This window comes from Trichomonas vaginalis, assembly GCF_026262505.1.
Source record: "Trichomonas vaginalis G3 chromosome Unknown ctg_210, whole genome shotgun sequence".
Lineage (NCBI taxonomy): Eukaryota > Parabasalia > Trichomonadida > Trichomonadidae > Trichomonas > Trichomonas vaginalis.
Window position 1 is genome coordinate 16,691 of NW_026529297.1, and position 17,515 is coordinate 34,205.

General features: G+C 31.7%; 6 protein-coding genes and 4 pseudogenes across 10 annotated transcripts, besides 5 other annotated features; 7 read left to right on the forward strand and 3 right to left on the reverse strand.

Moving 5' to 3' along the window:
• Positions 1 to 10,931: part of a mobile genetic element that runs on past the window's edge.
• On the forward strand, positions 112 to 647 carry TVAGG3_1094800 (annotated as a pseudogene). The gene has a single exon. A coding segment is annotated over exon 1 (536 nt).
• TVAGG3_1094810 (uncharacterized protein) lies at positions 1,227 to 1,700 on the reverse strand (the record flags this gene model as incomplete). Its single annotated transcript, XM_051257158.1, has 1 exon — positions 1,227 to 1,700. The coding sequence occupies one exon, from the start codon at positions 1,698 to 1,700 to the stop codon at positions 1,227 to 1,229; it is 474 nt and encodes a 157-aa protein (XP_051075629.1).
• On the forward strand, positions 1,792 to 2,335 carry TVAGG3_1094820 (annotated as a pseudogene). The gene has a single exon. A coding segment is annotated over exon 1 (544 nt).
• On the forward strand, positions 2,584 to 4,135 carry TVAGG3_1094830 (annotated as a pseudogene). The gene has a single exon. A coding segment is annotated over exon 1 (1,552 nt).
• Positions 4,993 to 5,568, forward strand: TVAGG3_1094840 (organellar and viral DNA polymerase type B; the record flags this gene model as incomplete). The annotated part of the gene is made up of 1 exon (XM_051257159.1): positions 4,993 to 5,568. One exon carries the CDS (start codon positions 4,993 to 4,995, stop codon positions 5,566 to 5,568), a length of 576 nt encoding a protein of 191 aa, XP_051075630.1.
• On the reverse strand, positions 7,135 to 7,395 carry TVAGG3_1094850 (uncharacterized protein; the record flags this gene model as incomplete). The annotated part of the gene is made up of 1 exon (XM_051257160.1): positions 7,135 to 7,395. The coding sequence occupies one exon, from the start codon at positions 7,393 to 7,395 to the stop codon at positions 7,135 to 7,137; it is 261 nt and encodes an 86-aa protein (XP_051075631.1).
• TVAGG3_1094860 (uncharacterized protein) lies at positions 9,151 to 9,477 on the forward strand (the record flags this gene model as incomplete). The annotated part of the gene is made up of 1 exon (XM_051257161.1): positions 9,151 to 9,477. One exon carries the CDS (start codon positions 9,151 to 9,153, stop codon positions 9,475 to 9,477), a length of 327 nt encoding a protein of 108 aa, XP_051075632.1.
• Positions 10,422 to 10,742, forward strand: TVAGG3_1094870 (uncharacterized protein; the record flags this gene model as incomplete). Its single annotated transcript, XM_051257162.1, has 1 exon — positions 10,422 to 10,742. The coding sequence occupies one exon, from the start codon at positions 10,422 to 10,424 to the stop codon at positions 10,740 to 10,742; it is 321 nt and encodes a 106-aa protein (XP_051075633.1).
• A 302-nt stretch (positions 10,932 to 11,233) lies between the features above and the next one.
• On the reverse strand, positions 11,234 to 11,476 carry TVAGG3_1094880 (chromo domain-like family; the record flags this gene model as incomplete). Its single annotated transcript, XM_051257163.1, has 1 exon — positions 11,234 to 11,476. One exon carries the CDS (start codon positions 11,474 to 11,476, stop codon positions 11,234 to 11,236), a length of 243 nt encoding a protein of 80 aa, XP_051075634.1.
• A 34-nt stretch (positions 11,477 to 11,510) lies between these two features.
• Positions 11,511 to 13,635: a mobile genetic element.
• Positions 12,362 to 12,974, forward strand: TVAGG3_1094900 (annotated as a pseudogene). Its single transcript has one exon. A coding segment is annotated over exon 1 (613 nt).
• Positions 13,636 to 14,614: 979 nt separating the features above from the next.
• Positions 14,615 to 14,832: a mobile genetic element.
• Positions 14,833 to 14,854: a mobile genetic element.
• A 2,011-nt stretch (positions 14,855 to 16,865) lies between these two features.
• Positions 16,866 to 17,515: a mobile genetic element.

Sequence of the window (17,515 nt, forward strand, 5' to 3'; positions counted from 1 at the left end):
AAGTTGCTGAAAAATACATGTAAAGCGTTTATTTTTGGTCTTTTGTGAAAGTCAGAAAATAAAGTTAGTTTTATTTTTATTTATTTTTTTATTTTGTATGTAAAGACAGTAATGTCAACATTAGAGAACACAACAACAGTTATAGTCCATAAAGCTATAAATGAAGAATACGAATACATACAATATAACAAACAACTTCGCCTCATTCGTTCGGCCAAAGACGATATGTACCAAATGCAAAGTATAATGAACGCTCTTCGTTCTACAAAGCAAGCATATCATTGGTTTGAAAACCAACAGACAAAAGAACTTTTAGAAGAATTTCCTCATATGATTGCTTCCCTCGGAAAACCGAGAGAAGAGATTCCGTACGAAAATCGCAAGAATTTGGCTCCTGGTTTGAAAGGTTATTATGTTCATAGACTTTTAGTAAACGCTGTAGCAATATGGGCTTCACCTCGTTATGCTTGTTATATTTTCATGATGTTAGATGAACTATATAAAGCAGAACGTGGAGAGATGGAAAAGAAACTTCAAGCAAAAGATGAAGTCATTGAATCCAAAGACAAAAGCATACAGAAAAGAATACCGCGTTCGGTACCAAAAGGAAAGGAAAAGAGTTATAAGTATATGATATATACTGAAGAGTTGGAGAAAGAAGAAGATAAAGATGTGGTTATGTTGCATTTAGTCAGAAGAAACAACAAGAGCTTTTATGACTTAGCTAAAATATATAAATCTGACAGAAACTGGTTCTATCGTGAAAACTTACCAATTTCAATGACACCGAATGAGCAAATAAAGGAAATTGTCAAAAATACTCTTCCTCAAACACACTATGACATCAAAGGTTGCACAATACTTACATTCAAAGAAGACTTAACATTACTGAAGGAAAAAATAACAGAATATTTCGATAACTTCAAAGAGGAAGAATAAAAAAATCTAAGCTAATTTTTTTTTTTATAAAATTTTATCTCATATGAAAGAACATGAATTTAGAATATTCGGAACTCATGACAGAAGAAGAGAACGAACAACATGTAAAAGATTATGCAAAATTTCTGAAGACATACAAAGCATTTAAACAATATCTAAATGCTTCTAAAGATTATGCAAAATTTCTGAAGGTATATAAAGCGTATGAAAAAGCGTATGAAAAGTTTATACATTGGGGAATTGTTGTAAAATATCGATATGAAGACTAACCAAAAATATATTTTTGCTTAAATAGCTTCAGGGTCTATTTCTTCAACCATTTCACTTCCTTCGTCAATGTCAATAGAAGCTTCTTCAACCTTTGGTAAGAATTTCTGTATAACATCTTTGTTCGTTATTGTCTTCAGAGATGAAGGATAATATTTCACATTTGTTTCACCCTTCTTATATTCTTTCTGTTCGGAAAGATTTAAAGCAATACTGAAGAAGTCAATGTTAGAGTTCTTTATGACAGTATAATGAGTATCTTTGACATTCACGAAGAAACTCTTTTGTTTCAAAACTACTGCTAACTCTTGTGAAGTATAACGTTTGCGGTCAATGACGATAGCTAATGGTCTGACATACTGACCAAACTTAGATTCTTTCACAAACTTCTTGTTAAAGATAACATTAACATTTGAAGCATTATTGAACTCATTCTTGATGGCAGTAGCGAGAGCATTGTATGAAAAGAACTTGCAATCTTGCATGTGTTTCATTAAAATATAAATATTAAATTATTTTGAAAAATAACTTAAAAAAATCTAATCTAATTTTTTCTAAAAATATTTTTTTTATTTCCTACTAAAGATGTATCGGAAGTTGTCTAAGTTAGAACACTCGGAAATAAAACAACTTCTTACAGAAGCTAACATAGAAGTAGCAAAACATTACGCAACAAACAAAAAAGCACTCGCTGACTTCATTAAAGACTATAATGGTGCAATAAGTTATGATAGAATTCATGAGTTCATAAAGCCGCAACGCGGCGAGGACGAAGTCCATGCAAGAGCATTTCCTTTAAATGACGTTGCTATTGACTTATATCATAGACGTTCAGTACCTCATGAAGTAAGAAGAGAAATGTTTGACATAACAAATGCAAACGTTGGTAAAACACGAAAGAGAGACGACACACTGAAACAACAGAGAAGAGAGATGTTTAAGAGCGCTATAGAACAAGTTCGCAAAGCTAACGATGTCATTCGTTCCATTGACGACAAACCAAAAGAAGGTGAGAGATGGTTAAAGAAAGATGAAGAGAATAGGAAGAGAAATGTGAAGTCAGGCAATAGACTCATTGACTTTAACATCGAAGCTTTAGATGAACCAAACAGAGACTACTTACACAAACATTTCGGTAAGGTTTTCATGAGACTCTTAGAGAAAATTAAAATAAACTCACAACAGAGATGGATGGTATGTTATAAACTTGGTGGAAAGTATGAATGTTCTACGTTAAACCTCAATAATATTGGAACATTACTACATCAGCTCTTGAAGGAGAACTTTATATCAGAGATAGAAGCAAATGCTGCAGGTATTGTTGAAATGCACTATGACTTCTTCTTGACAAACATAAAGAATCTTACCGAAATAAAGATGTATGATTTAACAGAATATGAAGGCTTAACGATGTCAGATGTAAAGAAAGGCAAAAAAAAAGAGACCATATAGAGATGAAAGCACACTGACAAATGACCAGAAAGCCATTTTGGAAGCTCTTAAGCAAACAGGAAACCCAGCACTTATAGAAAGCTTTTGGAAAGATAATGGTGAAAAGAAGTTTTATAAGAAGAGAAGCGGTCAGTTCTGGAAGTATCTTTGCACATTACCTATAAATCTTGAGCGCTACCAAATTTTCAATGAACTGAACAAAAGAACTGCAGCACTTATGACAGAAGACAATTGTTTCGTTTATGCTTGCATTCAGGCTGGAGTAGATGGAGAGACTATTGACCACATGAGAGAAGTCATTCGTGTTAGAGACTTTCCTCAAAGTAAAGTACAAGAAATTTCTGACGCAACAGGTATAGCATTTAATGTTACCATTGGTTATTTCAATGACTCAAGACATAATGAAATAAAGAGATACATACCAAAAGAATGTGAAACTGTTCGAACTATTGACTTACTTCTTGTTGAAGACCACTACATGCTAAATGAAAGATTACCAATGACAACATATTTCATTCGCAACTATATAGAAATTCTCAAAGCTTGTGGTGGAATGAACATTGAGAAACAAATGAAGATTTATACAAAGAGAGAAGATAAATATGTAGTTCGTTATGATAGAACAACACCGTTATGGGATGTTATGAAAACATTGTGGGAGTGCAAATATTTCGAACCTATTTCTTATGGAGAACTTTTCACATATACGACTGACTTATATAAACAGAACCTTGCACCATTTAAAGACTTGTCATATTCTCCTAAGTATTGTGTTCGACTGAAGGAGAAAGCAGAGTCAAAAGAAGTAAATAAAGCTAAGTGTAAGTTCATACCTGAGCACGTTTTCTTTGCTGACTTTGAGTGTAGCACAGACGGCTTTCATAAAGCTTTAACATCTGTTACGACAGTGAAGATGGTTCTGTGAGTGAAAGCATTTGGGGTCAGAACTGTGCAACAGAATTTTTGGAGCGACTTCCTGACAAGAGTTTAATATATTTCCATAACCTCAGTTATGATATAAACTTCATCTTAAGACACATGATAGAAGTGAAAGGAACTCCCATCATTAAAGGTTCACGAACAATGCAAATAACTGGCTTATATAAAGGAAGGGCAATTATTATAAAAGACTCTTACAGTGTTATAAATAAGAAGCTTAAACTATTTCCTGCTATGTTTAACTTACAAACAGGACCGAAAGAAGTATTTCCTTACAACTACTACAGCAGTACTTTGTTAGCAAATGACAACAGAACTGGTGTCATTTCTGAAGCATGTAAGTTTATCCGGGATGCAGATGCATTCATGAAAAACATAGATTCCATCAAAGGTTGCAGAATAGATGAGAACCATTTCGATTTAGAAAAGTATAGCACATTTTATTGCAAACAAGATGTAAGAATTTTAAGAGAAGGTTTTGTTAAGTTCCGCAATGACATATTGAAAGAATTTGATTTAAACGTTTATGACTACGTTAGTATTTGTTCAATTGCTAACAAATTATTTGAGAACAGAGTGTACTTCCCGAATGGAAATTTATATGACCTCTCAAATAAACCAAGAGAGTTTATTTCGAGATGCATTCAAGGTGGAAGATGTATGCTGTCAGATAACATTAAACAAAAGAGCGAAACGAAACTCATTGCTGACTTCGACGCTGTTTCATTATATCCATCAGCTATAGCAAGACTTTATACTTTAGAAGGTATTCCAAAGGTTATGAAGAAAGAAATGTTAAGCACAGAGTATCTCATGAGACATTTATTCGATGACGACCAAAAGGAACCCATTGGTGAAAAGTTTATGTCTGGCTTCTTTGTTCTCATTAAGATAACAGAGATTGGAATACATAGACACTTTCCTTTAATAGTTTGTGACCCTGAACTAAATCCAGAACTTAACGTTCCCAGAAGTTCAAACACTTGCTGTTTAATGTATGTTGACCATATAACATTACAAGACCTCATAAAATATCAAGGTGTCAAATGTGAAGTGTTGCAAGGATACTATTACGATGGAAACAGAGATATTAGAATAAGAGATGAAGTAAAGAAGTTGTTTGAGTTAAGGTTAAAGTATAAGAAAGAAGGAAATCCTTTGCAAGAAAATATAAAGCTCATTCTGAACAGTATTTATGGCAAAACTATTCTATCTCCTATTGAGTCAAAAATAACCATAGTAAATGACAAAGATGCTATAAGATATGCCATCAGAAACTACAACCATATAGTGAAGTTCGAAGGTTTGGATGGTTCAGATAAAACTATTTTCAAGCTAACGAAAAGCATTTGCAGACACTTTAACTTCTGTCCACTTGGTGTTAACATTCTGTCTATGTCGAAGAGAATAATGTGTGAAGTATTCTGTACTGCTGAAGATATGGGTCTTCAAATATTTTACCAGGACTGCGATAGCATGCATATTTTCAATGAAGACATCCCACTGTTAGCTCAGGAATTTCAGAAGAGATACGGTAGAGAACTTATTGGTAAAACATTAGGTCAGTTCCATTCTGACTTCGCAGAAATAACACCTGGAAAACAAAGTTTAGCATACAAGTCAATATTTTGTGGAAAGAAGACTTACATAGACTTACTCACGAATGATTTAAATGAAGTTGCATTTCATGCACGTTGTAAAGGTGTAAAACAAGACGTTCTTGCTTTAACAGCTAATGAAATGTTTCCTGAAGCTATACAATGCTATTACAATGAAGATAAGAACATTCACATACCTGTTGGAACATATGACAAAGACTCTGAGTTCAGTTTAATGAAACTTTACAAAGCACTTCATGATGGTCAAGAGATTGGATTTTACTTATGTAAGTCTTCTAGTCCTTGCTTTGCTGAAAAGTTTAACTTCTCAATAACGACTAAAACAAGCTTTATTCGTAAGTTGAAGTTCTGAGGTCATTTATTTTTGTCAGCAATGAGGTCATTCGTGATAAAAATAATGAGGTCATATATTTTTGTCATTTATGTATAACCATTGTCTCTCTTAAACTTTGCAATAGACAGCTTTGTTCTTCTTCCTTCTACATCTGTAATGTTTATATAATCTTTGCTATACTGTCTTAAGACATTCATTCGTCTGTATTGAGTTCCCATGAAATAGTAAAAGACATCTTCACTTGGGACATAGTAGTAATTTTCTAGAGTAAATTTAGAGTATTGTATAATTTCAACAGCATCTTCAGGAAGAGTGTCTACAATGTCAAACCAATAGCCATTCGAACCAGAAATATTTCTCATGTTTTGTCTTCTCGACACCCACCTTAAGTTTGAGATATGAAAGTCTCCTCTGTCTCTGTTTATATGGTCTACTTCTCGAAGTCCTTCAGGATTCGGTATAAATTGATTTGCAACAATTTTATGCTTAAAGAGTTTATGTTTGTTTAAATAAACACAAATATAACCATCACCGTTGTCAAACTCACTTACAACTCTTTTGTTACTTATGCGCCTAATTGGATATGGGTACTCTGAAAAGATTTCATAGTCATTGTCATGTTCGAGTGTTTGCCAATGTCCTTCACCTTCCATGCCTTTCACTCAAATAAAAATTTTCAGAAAAAAATAAAACTAGCGTAGATTTTACAATACAGCAATTGTAGAGTTTAAGAGTTGTGCTTCAATGTAGAGACAGTCCTTATGGTCTGGAGGTAAGAACACTGGGCAGTTATGGTCATGAGTGGAGAACATGTCTATCCAAAACTCACGATTGAAGCCAGTTAATTTATAGTATTTAGGGTTAGGAAGTGGTGTAGTTCTTGTATGACCTATGAACTCATTTTCAACTCCCTTACTTAAGTTTGAATATAATATAGCTTGCTTTCTATCCCAAATGCCAGGTGTTACAATCTTTGAAAATTCATTTTTCCTCGGAAGCATTGCATCATAATTGAAAACATTCTTGAAATCATCACTTGGTTCAGAGATTTGAAATCTTATACGTAATGGATTTTTTTTTTTTAGCTACTTCATTGAATGGTGAGAATACAATGAATTGACGGTCATGAGTTCCATCAGCATTTGCTACAAACTCGTAATGAAAAGCTATTAATCTTTCTACAATTCCTTCTTCTTTCAGTTCTGCAAGAAAATCACGTAAAGGCTGTAAAGTTTGTACTTCAATGTTAAACTTCTTTTGAAAATTTTCGTAAAATGTAATTATACAGTCTTCTAACGTCGTACTGTCATTGAAGTATTTGTATATGTGAATGTTTTGGGCGCTTAAAGACTGTTCGTCATTTTCTATCTCGACTTGAAGTATAAAGTCAACCTTTCTGAAAGCACGTGTTATATACATAGATGTTATGCCAATGTACTTCTCTTCATTTATGTTCACAATCCAGTCTGTTGGAAACTTAAACGTTACTCTGTTCCCCTTTATTTTGACGTCAGGGTTTTCACTACTGAACGCAACAGATAAAGGTATTTGTCTATACATTTAATGCGGATAAAAATAAACCATTTACTCTTTCTTTGCTTCAGCTTCTTTAGCTTTTGCTTCAGCTTCTTCTCTAGCTTTCTTCGCCAGTAGTCTTGGGTTCTTTTGTCTTCCAGCAGCTAATGCAGCAAGTTGTTTTTCACTAAGTTTTCTCTTTGGTCTCTCTGGCTTTTGTTCTTGTTTTTGTTCCTTCAGTTTGGATAAAATTTGCTCACGAATTTCTTTCTTCAATGCTTCAACATCTATGACCCCTTGGGTCTTGTCCGTAGGGCTTGTCTGAGTCATTTGACTGCAGATAAAAAACAAAATTAAAACTTTAACCGATGTAAAATGAGCTTGTCAAAATCAGAACGAGAGTCTATTATATTAAATGACGCAAGAGGAATACAACATCCTTTCTATTACGTAAGTCTGAGTAAAGATGGTAAAATATACGTAAGAAAAAGAAAGGTTCCATTAGCGAATGCAGAAAGCGACAACATTAAGGTGTATGGCAAGGGTGAAGTCCACGAAGCCCATATTAAGCCTTCTATTCAAACTGAAAAGTCAATAGAACCAGAAGAAAAGAAGCCAGATGTACTTTCAATAACGAACCAAGAGCTTATTGCAAAGTTCGTGAATTTCATTGAAAAACAAACCGAGTCAAAGAATCCTGACCCGCCAGTGAAAGAAGTTGAGACAAAAGAGAATGTACAGTTCATTGAAAATGTCAAGAAACAACCTCCACCACGAATGCCAAGAAGAAGAGTGAGAATAATGAAGTAAATAGATATTTTTATCCGAAGTAAATACATGCAGAACGAACAGCTAAACGAATTTACTCCAGCAGAGCATATTCATCAGATTCGCTCATATTTCGATATCATAGACAATGCAGTTCAAATTGGTGACACTAATAGAAAATATTCTGACGCAAAGATTCCATCACAACCTGGAACTGCTAAAGATAACACATGGGTAACATTCAATCTCTCACCTCCTGGTGAAAATATGTTGGACCTTTACAATACATTCATTACGTATAAAATGGAAGGTCAATTTATTGTAGATAAAGAAATTGGTTCAGGTTCCAATAAAACAAACCCACCAGGATTTTGGATTGGTTTCGATGACGCTTTCTATGCAGTTGCTGGATATCAAATCCTTGCAAATGGTCGTATCGTATATTCTCAAGACAACGCAAGAGAAGAAGCATATATAACTTCAAACTCACAAACTACCGAACAAATAAAGAAAGTAGATGTTTTCTCAAAGACTCGACATGAAGATGTATGGAGTCATTCGGGAACATGCAGAACAGGACAAATTGTTAGTGGGCCGATTACAGCAGGAAAATCATTTGATTTTAAGCTTCGTTTAAGAATTCCTGTTAGAAGATTCCTTCCATTAGAAGCTATTCGATTTATTCCAGCTTTTGCAGGAAACATTCAGCTTAAAGTAAAGTTCAGTAGCGACGCCTTACAATGCACATCTATATCTGTAAATGATATCATTGCTTTCAATCCAACTCTTAAAGTTGCATTTGCTTCAGATTCAAATTCACCGACAAATAAATTTGTTCCATGGAATGAACCATTCACTATGATAACGAAGGCAGTAGAAGCTAGTGGAACAGTTACTATTACAACTGTAACCCAGCAACTATTTCGAACAAAGATGGATTTTAATGAATGTTTCATTCATCCAAAGTCATTCTCTTTAGACCCTAACATTTATACAGAACTTGTAGAACATTATACAAACGAGGCTTTATGTTTTCCTGTTAAAGTTATGGATTGGATTCCTATGGACGGTTCATTCTCAAAGAATACAGATAGTTCAAGTGCAACATTTACAGCAGCTTATACGCCTATTAATGTTAAAAGTATTTGGGCACTATTTAGAAAGAAAGACAACTATTATGTTAATTTTGAGAACCCTAAGTTTAAATATCTTCAGCTTTCCATGGGAGCTTATGGAAATATGCCTGCAGAACCTGAAAAATCATATGGACCTGTATTTTATGAAATGGTTGCGAACGCCTGCAATACAAACAATGATATGATAGGATTTAATGAAGATGTTATGAGGTCATTGGTGGATGATGGTAGTGTGGAACATAAATGGGATAGCTATGACAACACACATTTCTTATGTGGTTTTCCAACAGAAGTGGACTTTTGCTTCCAGCAAGGTCAAACATCTACTGCTCCAATAACATACAAATTGTCTGTTAAAGGACCTATTGAACTAGCAACTGAAAATGTACCAAAGCCACTTATTGGATTTATGAGGGATTGTTGCTTTGCCATTCAGGTGCGTGCTAATGGCATCCCCATAATAAGATTAGATGACTATAACTTAGCTACAGACGACGGTGAGGAATAAAGGATGAACGTTTATTTTAAAGCTTATAAATGAGTTCTTCATCAAGCTCTCGTGAACCTTCACCATCTATGAAACAAACTTTACCAAACGATTATGGAGCACCTATTGAATATTTCTTACGAGCTGCACAATGGCAAAGAGCAGTCTCACCAAGGTTAGGTGTTCCACCAGCTCCTGTCAAAAATAGCATTTGGTCAAATCCTTATATAAAATATGGTCTCCCACTAGGTTTGCTAGCTACAGCAGGAGCAGTTATGATGTTGAAAAGAAATAAAGCAAATGTTGTAAATAATACTGAAGTAGCTGAAGTTCAACAAACTCCAACGCCTTCACAAGCAAAACCTTCAATGACTCCTGAACCTATGGAAGTACAAACTCCTGTTCAAAAGTCAACTCCTAAACCGACTCCAACATTTAAACCAGAACCTACTCCTCAAATAAATCGTAAAACTCCTGCGTTTCCTTACTGAAAAAATAACGTTATTTTTTATTTAATATTACAATTTTTATTTGATTGAAATGACAAATAAAGTCACTGAAGCAATGAAACAAAAGTTTTTGGTAGAATACATTAAATCAGGAACTATTCCAGAAGGTTTTTACATTCATACTATAAAGGATGGTAGAGTTCAGTTTAGAAAGATAAAGCAACCATTAGATAAAGAAGGAATTTTGAGAAAGATTAAACTTCATGAGGACAACATTGCTGAACTTAAGAAGAAGTTAGAAGAGTTGGAGAAAGGAAGAGAGTTATAAAGCAATGAATTCAACAGGGTGAAAAAACAGGTGAAAAAAGAGGTGAGATCTCACCACTTCACCTAAATTTATTTTTGTGCTATGTTTTCATACGTGTGAGGGTGGTGATATCATTTATTTTTTATTTTATTTTTTATTTTATTTTTTATTTTATTTTTTATTTTATTTTTTATTTTATTTTTATATAAATGACGAAAACTATTGAGATAACAAACTACAACGGTCATGAGTTCAAGAATTTGTTCTTCGTTCCTCGTGAAAATACATTCTATCAGATACGAGGGAGAAAGGGTAAAGTTAGTTTGAGCGTTTATGAAGGAATGAAGAATGGAAAGTTTATACAAGCATACGATACAAACGGTAAACGTGTTTCATTAGCTTTGTCAAAACTTACTAACATTTATTTTGACAGTGATTTTGACCTATATGAAGAAGAAAGTGAGTCAGAAGATTATGAGCTGTTATGTGAAGCACAGCAATGGGAGGAGTTGCAATACTTTTGTAAGTGAGAACGTTTATTTTTTACATTAGTGAGGTGAAGTGGTTGATGGCTTTGTAAATATTTAAGGTTAAGTTAGTGTTGTCGTTTGTGTTGTAAAATATACGTTAACGGTTTTGTAAAGTGTCAAACCGCTAAGTGGTGTACGGAGGCGCGCAGTGCCTCAGTACACGACTTAGCCATACTAACTTGAGAATTCAAATCTTCACAAATATTTGAAATTATATTCCAGATGTTTCCGCAGATTTGATAGCGATGAAATATTCAAAAATGTTTTTCATATCTTAAACCTTGTAGAAGTTACAACAGAATATTTATCAGAAAATCAGGATCTTTCTGAGAAACAGATCTTTATTTGCAACGATATCCTAACGAGGGTTAATTTAATTTAATTTTTATTTTTTATTTCAAGTTTGAGTAAACTTTCAAGATAATCTATATAAGCCTTTTGATGTTCTTCATCTAGATTCTTGTTTAATATGTGATGAATTTGATTTTTTTTTAAAATTCAAGATAAAATTCTTTTTTATCTTGATCAACAACATGAACAATTCGAGTACAGCGTAACATTTCATCAATATTTTCTGTTTTCTTCGTTTCTAGATATTTTTCAAATATTTCTTGCGGAATCTCATTTTGATATACCCATTTATTTTTTTCCGGATGCTGATCTTTGTACTTAACGAAATATTGCTTGACTATTCGCTCAGAAACAACATATTCGATCTCTTTTCTCTTTCTCATTGAATATTTGTGACACTTTTGAATTCAATCAAATCAAAAATATTTGAAATTGCTAGAATTTTTTTCTTTCTCATGAATATTTGAAATGACTCAAAAGGAAAACTCGTTCGATTCAATTCAATTTTGAATCAGAATTTTTTAAGGACCAATAAATCAAATTATGTTAAGAAAATCTTTTTTTAACTCAGAGTATCAAAAGTACGTTAAACCTTCAATTTTATCTCATGTCGGAAAGCGAACCGACAATAGTGGAAGAGAATCAAACTATATCAGTATCCATCCAAGCTATTGTTGATGAAGAAAAAGGAGATGGAGCTGATATGCTGGATTTAATTCAAAATGAATTGAATTCCGTAAAAAATTGAAATATAGAATGGAAATACCTGAAAATCCCCAATTCCAATTCTCAAGGAAAGATATAGCAAATTAAAATTTACAGATCCTACAGAAGCTGCTATATTTATTGCAAAAGATTCATATAATTCTTTTTATCCATTAAATTTTGAGCAAGGAAAAAAGTTTCGTTGTCCTAACTGCCAATTTTGCATGGAGCTTGTAAAGACTCATGAAAATGGTCAACTTTTCTTCATTCCAGTAATTAAACACGAGCATAGAGCAAAGCAATGCAAGCCGAGTAACAATATACCAAAAATTCTTAAGTTGCAAGCAGGAAAAAAAGTCTATGAATTAGCAAATTCTGATAATGTTCCTCAATGCAAAGAAATTTTTGCAAAAGAATTGAATATTCCCAATGCAACTTATACGATGTTCCATAATATAGTAAATAAACTTAAAGGAACCACAAAAGGGGATAGAATTCAATCTTACAATTATTTCTCAACAATTTTTTCAATCATAAACAAAATCGAACAAGGATTCTGCGAAATGATTTTAGTTAAAGAAGTTAACAATGAAATTGAATTGCATACATTTAAGAAAGGTGATGAATTACCTGAAAATTCAAAAGACTTTCAAATTTATTCATTTATTGTAATTCCTCCAATAACTCATTTTTACATGCAAACACAAGCTTTTTGCGGAATAATTCAAATTGATGGAACGTTTTTATTTTGTATTAAAAAAGGAAACTTACTCATTATTGGTACACCTGCACCAAATAATAGACTTATCCCTATTGCATTTGCATGGTCTGTTAGTGAAAATACGATAACAATTAAGGATATGCTCACTAAATTGAAATCTTTTATTCCACCAAGCAGATTCAAGAATATTTATTCCGATCAAGGTCCGGCAATTATAGCTGCTGTTAGAGAATCAGGCTTTTCTTGCGATCATAAATTTTGCTTACGTCATTTTGCAACAAAAAGGGAATACATCAATGTCTATTCCGAAATTGTTGAAGTCGCTTACGCAGACCATCCTCAAAAACGAATTGACTTGATTAAAAAGTTAGAAACTCGTTTACAAGAGGAATATCCAAACCGCGAAAATAATCAGGATCTCTTTAAGTACTTAGATAGTATTAACCCATTTGAAGGATTCGCTGACTACACCGCTGGCATACTCACAACATCTCTTATTGAATCCCTTAATGCCGAAATTAAAGATAAATGGGATACATATGAACCCGCCGAACTAATTATCCGTCTCATTGAACATGAATTCAATCTTGTTAAAAATGTTTTAACAGGTGATTTTAAATCAGATAATATTATCAAAAATCTAAATGAAACTTTGAAACATTCAGATATGTTTAGCTCGGTATTATATGATCCAATTCAAGAATTATATTATGCAACTTTTGGTCGCTATACATATTGCGTAAAAATTATGTCAGATTCACAATATTCATGCACATGTAAGCACATCGAATTATACGGATTACCTTGTATTCATGTAATCGCCGTATTGAATCACTTTTCGAACAAAAATCTTCTTAAAAATTTGAATGATGCAGTTCATGCTCGCTTCAAATGTTCAGAGTTTATGACTCCTGTGGAAGATTTAATGAAATTTTATGTTGACCAAGCATCTTTAAAAATTCCCGGAATAAATTTCAACCTGGGAGAGATTGAAAAATTAAGGGGAAAAAGGACTAGGATTAAAGCATTTTACGAAAAGTGATGCTGTGTTGTTAGTTATTTATTTACTTTTTTTAATATTTTTTAAAAAAATAAAAGAAAATTCAAATAATTTTGTATCTCCCATGATATATCGACCCACGAGTACTAATGTGGCTATAATTAGAGATTGCAACTCTATTATGATCATAGTCCGGTGATATACAATAAGATTCAAATTTTGAAAGAATTAAATTAATAAAATCCCGGTGAAAAAATAAAAACAGCTTCTAAAAGTATAGTTATCTTAAAATACGAACTTTAACACAAGTTTTTTGATCCAATAGAAAATTGAATTCTTTGAATAAATAAAATATTTTATGTATTAACATATTAAATTTCCTAATTATTTTTTCTTCTTGGGAAAATTTTTGAATTCGAATAGAAAATTCAATAAATTGAAATTGGGTTGAAAGAATTCTCCATATTAACTTGTCATATATTTCAGATCATATAAATTAAGTTAATTAAATTTTTTAAAAACCTTAATAGGATAAAAAAAAGAATTTACACTCTCTCACTTTGAAAACGTAGAAAATGCCAATCTATTGGTATACATTTTAGTTTTGTTAAGTTTACAAAACGATTACTCTAGATTTTAAAGATTTATCAAGAATTTAGAGAATATCCTTCTCAAAACAACTTCAATAGCGAAGGATTAGTATTGAATCGGATTTGTAACATAATTATAGTACATTACAATACAATTTCTCCGACTTTTAAATATTTTTGAAATATTTACAAAATATGCTCTTTCTATCATCGATACTTTAATACAGAGCAAATTTAGTAAATGTCATCACGTTATTTTTTCATAAATCGTTTTCGAACTTTTGAAATATTTATTTTAAACCAGTTTTCTACATTTAATATGTGAATTATATCAAAAGTAGATGGGCGATACTTGTAAATCTATTTAAACTATTAGTTTGCTATTATTGAAGAACTTTATAATTTTTTTTTCTTATGTATGGAATTAAAGATAATTTTGCCGATTCCAACTGGTTTTTCTATATGAGTTAAATATGCCAAGTGAAATTGGACTTGCCAATATTGTAAATTGAAGTATGGACTATATATCGATTTTCATTGATTGATGAATAACTCGGAGTAATGTAATTGTTGATAATGAAAAATAGTTTTCAATTGCTGGTAAGGGCCAATGTATGTTCAATAGCTCCGAAAGCAAAAAATGCACGTTTAGAAAAAGACGATAACGATTAAATTACAAAATCGATAACGACGACGATTAAATTACAAAATCAATAATGACCCGAAAGTGGTAAGTGCACTCTTAATAAATTTAGAACACAGCCATCTCAACAACATTAAAAGTCAGTAGTAATACTCGGGTTAATATTTCTGTCATGATGTGTCAAATTTCATGGACTTTTTTTCACAATTATATCACGCAATTAGGCATAGAGTTTCATTAGATACAATCAAGATTTGTAAAATGAAAGGTATCTCCACAGCTATCAGTGAAATCTTAATATATTAATATAAATATTCTTTTTTTTAACTTTTTGGCACTTTTTTACACATCAATAATTGAATAACAAATCCCCTATGAAAGGTGATCCCATGAAGATCTATACAACAGATTTCAAAATAAATAAGATAAACAGAATCAGCAGGCACCAAATATGGATGATATGATCTTAGTTTGAAAGAAACTAAAAGAATAAAAAGATTTGTGAATTACGTTTTAATTTCCATAATTTTTATCAATTGGAGTAATAAATTAGGCTGAACCAATCATTTCTTTCATCTCTGCCATAACGAGCAGAAAAGAAGCGATCAGTAACACTAAGAAAAAAGAAGAAGAAGAATGTCACTTTTCGTGTGATTACCTTTCCCCTATGTTCTGTCAACTTTTTCACATCACCCTAATAGGAAACTAAGTCAACGCCTAGTTTTGATATGAACTCGATAATTTTTACATGACGAAAAAGTGACATAATCAATATCTCAAAAGAAAGTAAGGCAGGTAAGCGACTTCTGAATATCACTCAATCATAATTGCTCTGTATCAAGTTTGAAATGAATAATTATGATATTACCATGTTTTAAAATTTTCCACGATTTTAATCAATTTTTCAGTTTTTAATTTAATAATGCATTTAGTCTGCTTTAAATACAAATTGGCAACAGCAGAGCATTTTAATGATTTTTTTTGGAGGATCCGGATTTTTTTGATTTATAAATAAAAAGATAGTATTCATACAGGGTGTTAATTTAGCTAGAAAAGAATTTTAATATATTTCTGACAAGTCTTTGAAAAAAATCTTATTTTTGAATGGTGGAAAAAAAATTAAAAGTGTCAAAAAAAAACCATGAATTCATTTGGAAAAGTAGCTATTATTCAAAAGGAAAAAACAGAGAGAGTAGAATTCGAAAAAGGCGAGACTGTTGGCACCTTTATTAACAATGTTAAAAGAGGAAATAATGTATTACAGCAATTATTTTATTTACAGCATAATAACGAAAAAATTTTAGATTATAACAAAAAATTAAGTGACTATGGTAATAACATTAAATTATTTGCAAAAGCACTTGATTTTCCTTATTTTTCATTTGCTACAAATTTTCCGACGTTTCAATATCCATTCAACAAACCAAACATGAATTTTGAATCAATATTACAAAGTTTAGTTGAAGCAGATATAATTGAAGAAAATACGATTAATTTTGAATTTTGTGGGTCACATCTGAAAAATGACGATTATATAATAGAAACATCATCTTCAAAAGAAAATCCTATCGTTGTTGGAGGAGATTTCGTTTTTGAATATGGTAAAGGCGATTACTCTATTTTAATTTGGGCTCCAGTTAGCATAACTTGGACAAAGCTAATGCATGAATTATTAAAAAAATTACCAGAAATTGCACTTCATCCAAATTTCCAACAAAATGAACCAGAATTTTATTCAGAATTAATATATCATATTGGATATGACCAAATTAATAAGTTTCTTATTGAATTTTTATCATTTGTTGAAGTGAATGAAAATATTGAAATTTTAATAGACAAATACCCTGGATTTATACCTATTAGAAAAGTTAGAAATAATACTAATAATCATGGTGAAGATAATACTAACTCTAATAAAAATGGTGGAAAAGCTCTTGGTTCTAATAAAGCAGGAAGTCCCGTAGTACCTGCAATTGAAGCAAATCCGGGATTGCAAACTCTTCCTAATCCTATTGCTAAATGCATAAACACCAAACCAAATGCTCTTTCGCTGTTACCTAAGTCAAAGTCAGAATATAAAAAGGCTGGGAATTCAATAAATACCAAAAAAGATGGGCACGTAAAGGATTGTCTTCCTAAGGCGTCCTGATGTAAACTATTCAATTTTTGAGAAGTTTACACCATAATTGAATAGTTTATGGCGTCCTGAGAGGAGATTTCAATGGGTATGGCGTCCTAAAAAATAGAAGAAAATGATTTTTTCTCGATTTTTCTAGAAATTGAATTTTTTAAAAAAAGAAAAAAATCAAAACGTATACATTCAAGAAAGACTATAAATGAAGATTTTTCTATTTTTTTTTCATTCTAAAACATCTTTTTTTGGATAATTTTTTTTAATAAATATGTAAGAAAGATTGAAGAAAAAGTAAATTTACTTTAAGAAAATTCGTTTTACATGATGTAAGACCCATAACAACTATAAATATTCAATTATTTAAAAATAAAAAAGAAAAACAGATTAAATGTATCTCACATCAAAATCCATTGACCTAAGGATGTTAAGTTTCTGTTTTTAAAAGTTGATATTTTTTTTTTTAATTTTAAGAAAAATAATAGCATGTTATTAGACAATAGGAGTGTAATGATATTGACTAAACAGAAATGAGAGAATAGAGATATAATTTTGATAAGCAATATTGCGAACAAATTCTGAAGTAAAATCGCGATCAATAATTGAAAATTACGATCATGTACTGAAAAATG